Here is a 13,095-nt window from a genome sequence, read left to right as displayed (position 1 = left end):
TTTCTATAGCTAACACCATCAACGACATTTTAAATAACATTAGGACTATAATTCTTATATACGAACGACCTCCTACATTATTGTTGACGTATGGTCTGGACTATTGTCCGAAGTCACCCACGTTTGGTAATAATTAAGACGATTTAACACTACAGTGTGAGATAAAGTTACCTAACAATTTGCACATACAGGTACCCATTACCATTGATTTTATAGGATATTATAAAATCAATGCAATTACTGAATTACCTACCAATTAACACAGACAAGTTAACGGGTATAGGTAACCGAAAACCGCAATCAAATATTTCTATTTGCTGTTGTGCTACAGACACAGTAGTCAATTTAGTTATGTAATTTAATAATACAAAAATATAATATTTTGTATTTAACTCCATAACATGTACTATGACACCATTATGTCATCAATAAATATTATTTTCTATGGAGGTTATAATAGATATTAACGTAGAGTTTATCAGTTTTCAACTTTTATTAAACGTGTATTCTAAAATTATAAGATAACTAAAAAAACATGGTGTTGCCAGAATTCACCCCTTTTTACGGTAGTCATTAGTACAAGAATCTTTGGTTCAGACATTTTTAAGGGGCCCCCCCTGCGGACAAAGTCTGCGCACACCTATGCCTATCGAAAATTATTTCATACGTGCGTCGTTACAACCATATTATTGGTATTATATAGTACATAGGGTCAAATTTTTTTTCTTTAAATATCAATAAAATTTTATTTGTTGGGTAGAAAAGCGTGAAAATATGCAAGGCTCCTGATATATTGTTACAATTTCAGTTGAAAAATATTGAAAATACATAGGCACAATTTTTTTTTTAAGCATTTAAAGTTCAAATTTTAACAAAATTTAATAATTATTTTGTAGTTAAAAATGTATAAAATGTTCAATATTTATAGCTCAGGATTGAAAATTTAAAACAAGGTTCCACGTAAATAAGTAAATATATAAATTACTTTATTCACAATAATATCATCAAATATACTTAGTAATATCATAGGCTGACTGACCGTTTTCGAATCGTTTCTTATACAATGATATTGTACAGCAGAGCGACATCTACTTACCCACCTTTTTACATTTGATATTCATACGATTTCTCATGTTACAATTTTGCTATTTTGTTGTTATTCAAAAACGAATAACTGTAGATACATGCACATTTTACTGAATGTTTATATTTTCATTTTCTATACACCATAAAATTTTGACTCTTTTTAAGCTGTTTACGGACATTGTCAGTTTTCAATTTTTTTATTTTTTTTTTCTATAAATATCAATAAAATTTTATTTGTTGGGTAAAAAAGCGTGGATATTTAATGCAAGGCTCATGATATATTTTTACAATAGCAGTTGAAAAATATTAAAAATACATAGGTACAATTTTTTTTATAAGCATTTAAAGTTCAAATTTTAACCAAATTTAATAATTATTTTGTAGTTAAAAATGTATAAAATGTTCAATATTTATAGCTTAGGGTTGAAAATTTAAAACAATGCTTCACGTAAACAGGTTTTGTATAAATTACTTTATTCACAATATCATCAAATATACCTATACAATGATATTATATCATTGAATTCAAATTTAACATCATCCATTACAGTGACCTACTTGTAACCTAATGTACAGAAGAGCAACATCCACTTACCCACTTTTTTGAGTTATTATTACATTGTGTTCTAAGGGTGAAAGGTCAGTAATGGGTTTAAAAAATATGGGGGTTATGGTAATTTTTTTATAGCCAGGCATGTCCTAAACTTTTATCCTGGACACTTCTGGTCATGGTTTGTTCTCTTACTGGATAGTGGACCAATTATTTGATGAACGGTAGTTACCGGTTTGTGCGTACAATTGGCCAAAAAAAGTAACTGAAATGATTTATAAAGTTTAAATTTGCCCCCAATAATATATAAACAACGAATAAAAATGTCATGTATATAGTCATTTGTTTTAGAGTCACACCAAAAACCAAAATCGATTTTGCTCAAAAATTCCCATTTTTCCTTAATTGTTATGTTGTTTTTCCTGGCGCTTTTGTAAACTATATTGGGAATTTATAATTTCAAGAGTTTTACTGTCCCAAACGGTAGTGATTAAATATAAAATTTATATTTTAAAAATTTGATATCATTTATAATTTTTTTTTTCCTTAAAATATTGGAATTATTTAGGCTGTAATATTTATCACTTGTTTAAATGAAGATATTATGAAAATTGAAAATACAATTTTATTGTTTATTTGACATTATATTTTTATTAAGATCTTGTATCCATATTATCCAAACATAATAATTTGTTAAGTATTTAACAACAACGAAAAAAGTTATAATGTAGTAAATCATTATGTTCTTACAAGTTAAAATAAGTACAAGTTATTAAAAATATATAATTTATGTATAAACCATTATAATACAAAAATAAATAAATTTTAATTTGTAAAAGAACAAATAAATAATAGGTAACATTTAAAAGTTACTTAAATATTGTATTTTTGATTATTATTTTGTTAATACAAAACACATTAATTGTTGAACAATTAAGAACATAATTTGAAAAAATATCAAACCAAATGATATACATAACAAATAAATATTAAAATACACATTTTTGACAACTGATAATATAATAGCATTCACCTATAGGTAACCTTTTTGTGATATTTATTTATAAACAACAAGATTTAAGTAGTTTGCACCAGAGTTGACGTTTGAAAAAATATTCCAACAAATAATTTTTTCTGGGACGGGAGGGGGGGGGGGGAGGGACAATATTGAGCTAAAGACCAAACTTGGCAATATTTTTTGTATGTGTATAAAAATATTAGATGGTTTGACACTGTATTAATATTTTTGAGTAGCCAAAATTTGTTAACATGCATTAAGTTTGCCATTTTCAAGAAAACAACAATTATCAAACAATAATTTACTAACAAAATTTATATTGTTAAAATTAACTTAATATCCTATTGGTTGCTTAAAATTAATGTTAAGTATAAACGAAAAAATAAATTGTAATACCCTACATGTTAATTGTATGTCAACAGATTTGTTCAGATGTACAATTGGTGTACGACTAGATATTAATATTTAATACTGTGAAAAATATTGGTTTTAAACGTGAATGGTTAAAATTGACAATAATTGGGAACACAACAATTTAGTTTAGTGCGGGCTGGTATGTAAACATACCCACATTGTATTTTAGACTGCTAAAGTATGGAACACTTTTTTGAACTTTTCTGTGGTGTAGATCTGATTGGTGGTCTTTCAGATAATTGAAACCTTCTTACAATTCGAACAAGTTCATGGAATGATTGATCGATGTTCATCCCTGCTTTTGCACTACATTCTATGTAAGGTATCTTAAGTTGCATAGCCATACTTTGTGCATCTTGTATAGAAACCTTTAATTAACATATTTGTATAGTTAACATTAATATCAAGTAAGTCATTTAACAATTAAAACATACCATTCTCTGACTACTTAAATCTGCCTTATTTCCAACCATCAACATAGGAAATTCGTCCCTATCTTTAACTCGAAGTATTTGTCTGTGAAATTTTTCCATCTCATTGAAACTAGTTTTATCTGCTACAGAAAACACTAACAAAAACCCTTCACCAGATCTCATATATTGTTCTCTCATGGCACTAAATTCTTCTTGTCCAGCAGTATCCAAAACTAAATTAGAATTAAATGATTATTAAAATATTAAATATTAAGTAGTTTCTTCAAAAAATAATTACTATCTAATTTTGCTGGAACATCATCAACTACGCATTGTTTTGTGTATGAATCTTCAATTGTTGGATCATAGTCTGTCACAAAATATTTCTAAAACAATAATATAATATCTATTACATGCAAACATACTATACATTATATTATACTTGAACATAAGCAAAATTTAAATTTAAAAACAAATAGTAGGTAACTATTACTTGTTTATAGAAGTAAAATACATACTATATATTATTTGACACTTGCTATATTATTCACTAAAAATTATTTGATGGATACCTATTTTATTTAATATAATATAATCATGTTATAATATTTATTGTATTATTTTCTTATGAGTAAATAAAATAAAATAATATTATTTATTGTATTTTGTTTGGTAAAATGACCCACGTATTTGTTTAAAATAAATATGGTAGTAATAATGACCCATAAAAATCTATATATAAAAATAATTATTTGATCAAAAACAAGATTTTAGTTTTTAGTAGTTATGGATATAAATAGAAAAATATGGTAGTATGATTTTTACAGATGACATCAATGACCTCATTTTATAGCTAATATAAACCACATATAAATTATGTATTCATTAGATTATAATATCAAACATTTTACTGAAATTTATTATATACTGCATTATTGTATACATAGTAAATCCATATAAGGAGTTGAGAATTATCTGTGTAGGTATAATGGTGTACCTTGAATTGGACCCACTGGCAAGGGAATGTTCACACCCACATGTTATGTAATTAGTTGTGGCAATTTAACTACACAATTTAGGAAGCAGTCACATCCGCATGAGCTCACACAACTTTTGTTTTATCATTTTAACAGGATATACCATTTTTCATAAACAAAATCTTGAATTTTAAACAAGTTATAATAATGTATAAATAAGTAATGAAATTATATACTTTAAAGTTTTAGTATAATTTAGGGTCAAAACAATTTTAGTAATGATATTCATTAGGTTATGGAAAATTATTTTAGAAATCAAATTTATATTAAAATTAAATGACTTAGGTAACTTCATAAATTATTATTGTTAGGTGTACCTAATTATAACTGGTATAACAAATTAAATTATAGTAATAATAAATAATGAACCTTTTTTATTAATGTTTTGTAATTAAATTAGTTAATATTATTTATAATGTATAACATAATATTATCTGATATTTGTGGATACAGAATAATGTAGCTTTTATTATATCTAAGATCTATTAAAATATTTAAGTTTGTAATAGATTTATAGTGATGACCGCTAAGAACTAATACCGAGTTCAAATAACTATTAATTTAAATAATAACTAGGTACTTGTTTCAATAACTCTTCTTGAATTGAAATCTTAAATTATAAAGACTACCTTCAATCTACTTAGTATTATATTATATCCTTTTTCAGACAAGCAAAAATATATAAATATAAAGTATCTACATGGACTTACCTACCCAATAAAATACGTACTCATTACAGTAACTATAAAATTAAGATTTCATATTATTATTAATACATTAGCTTATATGTATACGGTGGATAATGGGTATAATCGAATAAATTATATTGTTTCAATGTATTAACGTTAAAAGCAATATTAAATAGAATGAACAGATCTATGGTAAAAAAATAACCAAAATTCACATGCACGCCTATATTCGAGTTACTCGATGTTGTTTATTTCAATACCATCCAAATAGTACCTGTATAAATTGTATAGTGATTGCAGACTTCCCAACACCACCGCCTCCGACGACTACCAATTTGTAGTTCTGATTAAAATTCGAGCGATTCATCGTAAGGAAAGAGACGTGTTATTTTCACTCGATTGGATTTTAAAAATAATATATAAATTGAGGATTAAAGTCGTAGTGCGAAAGCTAAAAAATTAAAAACCGTTTCACATACTAAATAATAATAAATCTGCGTACTACGTATGGCGGGTACAAATACAAGAACCTAACGGTAGCATAGTAGTTATGGATAGCAGTATACCACGACTAAAACTAAAGTAGACTATTAAACATTATTAGTTATTACAGTAATCGGCGATCCCCAATGGGCAACGGGCATTGGGTAATCTTTTTTCAATGGCAATGAGTGGCCAATGATCAAAGTACCAAACCCAACCGACGGAAAAGGAAAGAGTGCGAAGACCAGAACGAGCAGCTGTCAAAACACTTGTGACACACTCTGTCCGCTGTAGTTATTAACTCGCAACAGGGGCCCAGATGGCAGATAAAAAAAAACTTTTACAAATGGACACACTGTGCAGATTTTTATTTTGCGCTTTGGGTTTTCTTCACGGTAGAATCAGCTGCCTCATCAGCCTATAACGGGTACCTACAGTCTAGTTTTGAGTTCTCCCGGGGTTAATACGAAATGTTGATAAGAAATGTTACCAGGTTCAATGGTTTTTTTGAGGTTAGACCGCTACCGCAGTAACTTGGCTGTCGACAAACAAATATTGTAAACGCACTCTTTATTCCTTAACCTATTCTGTCACAAACTTGAAACTAGTAGAAATCTGCCATTTCGTTTCACGTCGCACGTGAAAATATCGCGTTTTCACATCATATTTAATTTCCATTTTAGGTGTACCAGACTAAAATGGCACCCAAGCATGGTTTGTTCAACAAGGTATGTATTGAATTTCGGTAACTAACATTTAGTGACGTTTACATTCTAAAATGTTCATTTTCGATTTTTCACCGATTTGTGGTTATCTTTTGCTTGTAGTTATATTTGAGTTCAATTATTTCATTCTTTTTCCTGTTTATAAAAAAAGGTTAAAGATAAGTTGTTAAATGATTTCGTTATTTTCACAATTTAGATAATTTGTTTAATGAACCACACTCCCGGCCCCAGAAAATATTTTAGTTAAAAACATGCTTCATTACATTAAATTAAATTTTAATTTATTGAAAATGTCATGTTCATTGTGTTTTTAGCGCATCTACATAGATGCTAAAGAACATTTGCTTGGAAAATTAGCTTCATACGTAGCCAAAGCAATCCTGCAAGGTAATAAAGTTGTTGTTTTCAACTGTGACAAAATCAACATTGCTGGTAGTTTTTACAGGTTTGAAACTTATTTTAAAATTAAATTATTTTTATGTTAATACTTAATACATATATATTGTATAGGAACAAGATTAAGTACTTGTCATTCTTGAGAAAGAGATGTAATGTAAACCCAGCTCGTGGCCCTTTCCATCACCGTGCTCCCAGATGTATATTCCGAAGAACTGTTCGTGGTATGTTTTTTAAAATTGTATTTAATTTTGTTGTAATATTTTACTCTTGAGGATAAAGCTTTATAACTTTTAATGTTGACTTTATTAATGCAAGTTGGATAACCTGTGCACGAGCCGTAATCTCAATTAACCAACGGCTTTTATTAATTAATTTTAGTTATGTATATTATTATGTTAATGAAAATATACCTATCTCTTTTATGATTTCAAAATAATATCCTTACTTACATTACTTGAGACATGGTCTTTGAAAATAAAATGTTTATGAAAAGAGATATATTGAATTTTACAATGCTGTAGGTATTTTATTTTATTTATTATTAGTCTAATATTAATTATATAAATACAAATATAATTAATTTATTCAATTAAATGTTGTTGCTATTAATAGTTTTCAGTGTTAAATTATCATAGTACGCACAAATGTTTGTTTTTAACTGCGATACTGTCAACACATGCAATAACATAATTCTTTAACAAATTGTGAAATGGTTCTGAATTATCACAATTCATTCAGTTAAGAAGATCAAAATATGTTTTCTGTGATTAACATTAATTATTAAACCTTACTTACATTATTTGAAATTAATTCATTTATGAAAAATACATTTATTATGAGAAACATATTATTTATTATAAATGTCAAATAGTAAAATACACAATAACTTTATGTTAAAGTTAAACTCTTTAATGATTATTAAACAATTCCTTACTTACATTAATTGAGATGAAAACTATGAAAACAACATAGATATGAAAAGAGTTGTAATTAACCTTTAGCGTTAAATAAATTTTAGAATTATGTTATAAAATATTCATTTTGAAAATAAAATAAATGAATATCATTTTATGAAAAATATATACACTTGTAGGTATTTATCAATCTTTAAATAGATGTTATTAGATATATGGTATGGTGGACTGTGTATTACTGGTGACTCTTCATAAGCTTTATCAGTTAAATCTTAAAAGACATCTCAACACTAAAAACAAGTTTGCTTAGATTTAAGGTATGTCATTATCTTAGAAATATGGTGTGAGTCTCACATTTAGGCACTAATTATTCAATGAGATACAGGCGTTTGAAAATATGTATGTGGCGTCATAGAGCGGAAGTCAGTGCACGGTGGCATATGTTTTACATGTAAAAGTTTCTATCGTTAAAGATGATTTTTTCAAAAAAAAATGTTTGTAAACTTAAGTGTTTTTTTTTTTGTGTTTATGACACCGGTGTGACCATAGTTTTGATATACTTTCTAGTTTTTTTTGTAGTAGATTCAACTATTATAGAATAGTACAGTAACTGCATTTTTTGTCTTTGACTTATAAGTGCATAACATACCAAACTTCTACTTGGCCGATCATGTTTGGCTTAGTTATTTTTAAAATTAGGAGCAAATTCAACCTATTATGAAACTTAATGGTACGACCATTGTCTGTGTTTGTATGTGGGTTTTTTTTACAATAATTCACTTGAACTATCATAAAAAAAAACCCACATACAAACTCAGAAATGTTCTTATCGTCAAGTTTCATAATAGGTAGATTCACTCTAATTTTTAAACTAATGAAGCTAAATGCAATCTGAACTTAAATTTGCTATGTTACACACTTGTAAGTAGAAGATAACAAATTCCTATGTTACATCCTCTTAACTTACAACTATAAAATAATTCCAATTACACAAGTTATAAATTTTTGCTAATAATACTGATGGGATAATATATATAAACCGCCATACAACCAAATAAATAGTAGTAAATAGTAAAAAAAAAACACAAAACATCATATTTTATATTTAATCTTGGTTTCTTTATTTTTTCTATACCAGTTAATTTTACATGTCCAGAGTTCTAGTTTCGGCCTTTTTAAATTATTATATTCTTCTATGATTATTACTACTATTTTTACCTTACCTACATTAATTGAGGTTATTAACATATACTATGAAATATTTTATAAATGAGAAGAAAATAAATAAAATTATTTGTGTAATAAATTGAAAACATACTATAACCAAATAAAGCATCCCGGGCGCAGCTAAACATAGTTGTAGTAATTGGTCAAAAAATATTTTCATAGCCATACTAGTAGTCAAAACTTCTTTATTTATCTGCTTATTTAATATATTGTATACTTGTATGGATTTTTTTTTTATTACTTTTTAACTAATACATAATGACTTAACGTTGGTATGCAGTATACTTAAACGTTATACTAGGACAATTTAATCTACAGTTAAAATATCAATATCTATATTCTCTAAAATATATATTTGAAATGGTCCATTGATGACTTCACCTCACAAGAGATAAAAAAAAAAAATGAACTATAGGTTTAGTAATATTTGTTAGTTTTACCCATAATACAATTTTGAAGTACATATTATTATACAAAAAACTGGTTAATACGTTTTACCGTATTATACTCATTGAATAAAATATTCTAATAAGAGGAGTAGTAAAATAACAAATGTCACATGGTACCATTTAAATGAGTATTTTTTGTTTGTTCGATATTTTGACACATTAAAATCTAGAAAAACATAGCATACTTATTTATGTCTTGGCATTTTAGCAGAAGATTTTAATCAAGGGGCCTTGCTACAGCTATTATTTTAGGGAGGACAACATTCAGATAATTTATAATCTAGTTTTAGCAGCCCTGGATCTATAGTTTTTTGTTAATGAGTATAAGTAAGTGTGAGTGAAATTCTATGCGGGTACTACTCTTGTACGCACATGCACATGCCAATAACTCGATAATAATATAAAATTTAGTATAAAACTTTTACAACAACTCACTTATTGATTTGACAAAATTTAAGTTAGTAAATGTCTGATTTTAATTCAGCAAAAAAATGACACTATTGTTTTTAAGGGGCTTCGATACCGTGACTTACTGTTTTTGTTTAACACACGCGCAACATAGTATTTTTGCCAAACATTCCAATCAATCTATTGAAGCAATAAGAATACTGAGAACAGATTTGAATTTGTCGTCAAGTCTACTTGAAATCGACTTTCCTGCATGTTTCATATTATCCCCCAGATTCCTAAAAATGTCATATTAAAAGAGTTAACATTTTTGGAGAAATTAAAATCAAAAAATCTAAAATGTGGGAAAGTCGATTTTAAGTAAACTTGACGACAAATTCAAATCTGTTTTTAGAATTCTTATTGCTTCATTAGATCAATTAGTATGTTTGGCAAAGAACCAGTCTAAAATCCTATGTTGCGTGTGTGTTAGACAAAAACAGAAAATCATGGTATCGAATCCCATTAATATGAATTATGATTTGGAAAAACTCATATTTTCAAGATTTTTTAGATTTAATTTGTATAAACTGTTTTGTACAATCTATTATCTATAGAGAATTTTCTACAGAGTTCAATTTTTTTTTCATAATCCAAATTGGATAACGTAAACTAATTTTAATTTTGTCAAAACTTAAGGTCTTTTAGCTAAAATTGTCAGCAATAGAAGTCCCTTTAAATCTTAAAATCTCCTTGAATAATTAAATTAACAAAATAAAATAAAATGTGAAACCGAAAAATTACAAATAAAATTGTACAGATTCAGATGCTAAAATATCAAAATTGTATGAACACTTAAACTTTGTTCTATATTACCTATATTGAAAAGATTTTAAATTTGCACTTTTATTATTTTTTCAGGTATGATCCCTCATAAAACAACACGTGGACAACAAGCTTTAAGGCGTATGAAGGCATATGAAGATATCCCAGCTCGTTACACATCTCAAAAAACAATGGTTGTACCTTTAGCTATGAGAATGTTGAGTCTGCAACGTGGACGTAAATACTGTGATGTTGGTCGTCTATCACATGAAGTTGGATGGAAATACCAACATGTAGTCAAAGACTATGAAGCACGTCGTGTAGAACGTGAAGCCAAACGTGCCCAGCGTTTGAAGATCAGACACGTAAGTTAACACATTATGATAACGGATATTATTATTTAATATTTTTAATGTATGAATATTATACCCCAGCTAAATATTAACATGAAATTTATTTTTTCAATAATTTAAATTTTTTAATTAATAAATAATATTGCCTAATTACCGCATGCCAAAGATTATCTTTTCTTGAAAAAAAAATTCATACCTGTATAATTTGTCACGATAATAACAATGTTCTTTAACACTGAATAACAAATTTTTATGTGATCAAAATATATATTTATTTGTTGAGTAGTTACTTGTTACCAATGAATTATAATTTTCAATTATACGGTTAAAGTTGCATAATATAACATGTTAAGGTTTTACATTTCTTTATTATAATTGTAAAGTTGTATAATATTCAATATTTTCTATCTCTAGTCTAAGTTATTTTTGTTACCACATCTATTTATAAATTTGATTATATTCAACTTTGTTTTTATTTTTAGAAATTGACCAGAGAAGCCAACAAGAAAGTAAAGAAGGCAGTCGAACCATACAACCAAGTCCTGAGGGATAGTGGTTACTATGTTCCAGCTTTAGTTTGAAATGGTTTTTTTTATAACAATAAAAAAAAATAAACATAAAATTTTTGTTTTTTGTTTTTTCGAATACATAGTATCTATTACAAGTAGTTATGTAAAAAAGAGAATATTCCAACAGATTCCACTTAATTTATTTATTGAAATAAAAATACAACTGTGTGCACAAATTAATACATAAATTTATTACACGACTACAGCTCAAGCTAAATACGCACTTGATATCTTTCCCCCGACAACAGCTTGGTGATTACTGATTATGCTTTCGTTTCCAGTTCATTCTATTAAAGAACTATTCTATCTTGGTATGTTGTCGGTGATTTTTATAAATATGCTATTATTGCTACTTACTCTACTACTATACAAGGTACATAATATCCATGTTATATAATAATGTAAAATTTTTTTTTCGTAATATTGAGGACGGGAGAGAACCGTGATTTGCATTACAGCTCCCCGGCCCCCATCGTTTATTGAGAAACACAACAAGTTATCAATTACAACGATAGTAACTTAAATATACAAGATACAAATTGCGAATGTAGTTGATTACGGACTTCTCTAACTGTCTGGCTAGCCCACTGGTCTCAAGAAATCATAATATATACCTAAACTACGACTATATGACTTAAGGTGATAATGGTTCATAAATCAAAACCTGATACCTTAAAAGTTAAATCTTTGTCCTATTAAATTAAAAAATTGACTTATTATTTCTAGTTAAAGAGTTGTTCTTTTTTAAAATTTTTAATCTTAGCTGAAAAAAAAACTTTAATTTCTAACTGAAAAATAATTTATAACATTTTAAAAATTTGTCATAGTTACAGATAGCTTAAAAAGTGTTACAGTATATTTGATACTAGCTGGACACAGCAATGCTCTGCTATTGCTAGGTTTTTGTGATTATGTGAGCAGTATATTGCCTATGGTAGACTAGACAGCTGACCACACATGGTGTGTACGAAAGTGTATAATTTAACTCTAAAATATTATTTAAGTTCTACAGTCAGAATCAGATTAATGAAAAACAAAATGCAATTAATAATAATTATTATTAATTGCATTAAAAAAAAATAGTACATACGTCATGTTGTCATTGTAACAGCAGCATAGACCTATAACCTTTTATAGGTCTATGAACTGCAGTTACTGTCTACTTAAATCAGTGTTTCCCATCCTTTTCTATTCTACGCCCCCTTTATAGATTTTCAAATTTCTATTTCTCGCTCCCCCTTCTTATAAATTGAAAATAATTAATTTATGGACATCGTGGTAGAGTAGATAATATCGATAGGCGACGCCCCACGCCTATGTTAAATTTAATAGAGGCCCTTTTAATTAGATATTCGATAATGGTAATACTTATTTAGCCTAAATTGGATCATCGCAATTACAACTAAATACCGTTCCATATCTTCATTATCTATGATCTGAACCCGATACATTGTTGTCATTAATTTGTCGTTTTGTCCATTCACTCTGAAATAAAAACAAATTCTACTTCATGATGACTGCTTGTGTCTCCTAACCCACTCCAACAAAAGGCTCAGG

General features: G+C 27.5%; 2 protein-coding genes across 2 annotated transcripts; one reads left to right on the top strand and one right to left on the bottom strand.

Moving 5' to 3' along the window:
- Positions 1-2,259: 2,259 nt before the first annotated feature.
- Positions 2,260-5,964, bottom strand: LOC132947429 (ras-like protein 2). The gene is made up of 4 exons (XM_061017706.1): positions 5,482-5,964; positions 3,780-3,867; positions 3,503-3,714; positions 2,260-3,436 (listed from the first exon to the last, which is right to left on the bottom strand). The coding sequence occupies exons 1-4, from the start codon at positions 5,572-5,574 to the stop codon at positions 3,242-3,244; spliced, it is 588 nt and encodes a 195-aa protein (XP_060873689.1). The 5' UTR covers positions 5,575-5,964; the 3' UTR covers positions 2,260-3,241.
- Positions 5,965-6,257: 293 nt separating this feature from the next.
- On the top strand, positions 6,258-11,591 carry LOC132947428 (large ribosomal subunit protein uL13). The gene is made up of 5 exons (XM_061017704.1): positions 6,258-6,418; positions 6,730-6,860; positions 6,926-7,035; positions 10,713-10,981; positions 11,452-11,591. The coding sequence occupies exons 1-5, from the start codon at positions 6,389-6,391 to the stop codon at positions 11,548-11,550; spliced, it is 639 nt and encodes a 212-aa protein (XP_060873687.1). The 5' UTR covers positions 6,258-6,388; the 3' UTR covers positions 11,551-11,591.
- Positions 11,592-13,095: the final 1,504 nt, after the last annotated feature.

Source organism: Metopolophium dirhodum, chromosome 6 (genome assembly GCF_019925205.1).
Source record: "Metopolophium dirhodum isolate CAU chromosome 6, ASM1992520v1, whole genome shotgun sequence".
Lineage (NCBI taxonomy): Eukaryota > Metazoa > Arthropoda > Insecta > Hemiptera > Aphididae > Metopolophium > Metopolophium dirhodum.
The sequence above is the reverse complement of the archived record's forward strand: the minus strand, read 5'-3'. Positions and strand labels throughout refer to the sequence as shown.

Coding starts and splice junctions, on each gene's coding strand:
- LOC132947429 (XM_061017706.1), bottom strand. CDS start 5,574: ATGAATCGCTCGAATTTTAATCAGAACTACAAATTGGTAGTCGTCGGA. Junction 3,868..5,481: donor TCACTATACAATTTATACAG/GTACTATTTGGA, acceptor TTATTGTTTTAG/AAATATTTTGTGACAGACTA. Junction 3,437..3,502: donor ATTTAAGTAGTCAGAGAATG/GTATGTTTTAAT, acceptor TGTTAATTAAAG/GTTTCTATACAAGATGCACA.
- LOC132947428 (XM_061017704.1), top strand. CDS start 6,389: ATGGCACCCAAGCATGGTTTGTTCAACAAG. Junction 7,036..10,712: donor ATTCCGAAGAACTGTTCGTG/GTATGTTTTTTA, acceptor TTATTTTTTCAG/GTATGATCCCTCATAAAACA. Junction 10,982..11,451: donor AGCGTTTGAAGATCAGACAC/GTAAGTTAACAC, acceptor TTTTATTTTTAG/AAATTGACCAGAGAAGCCAA.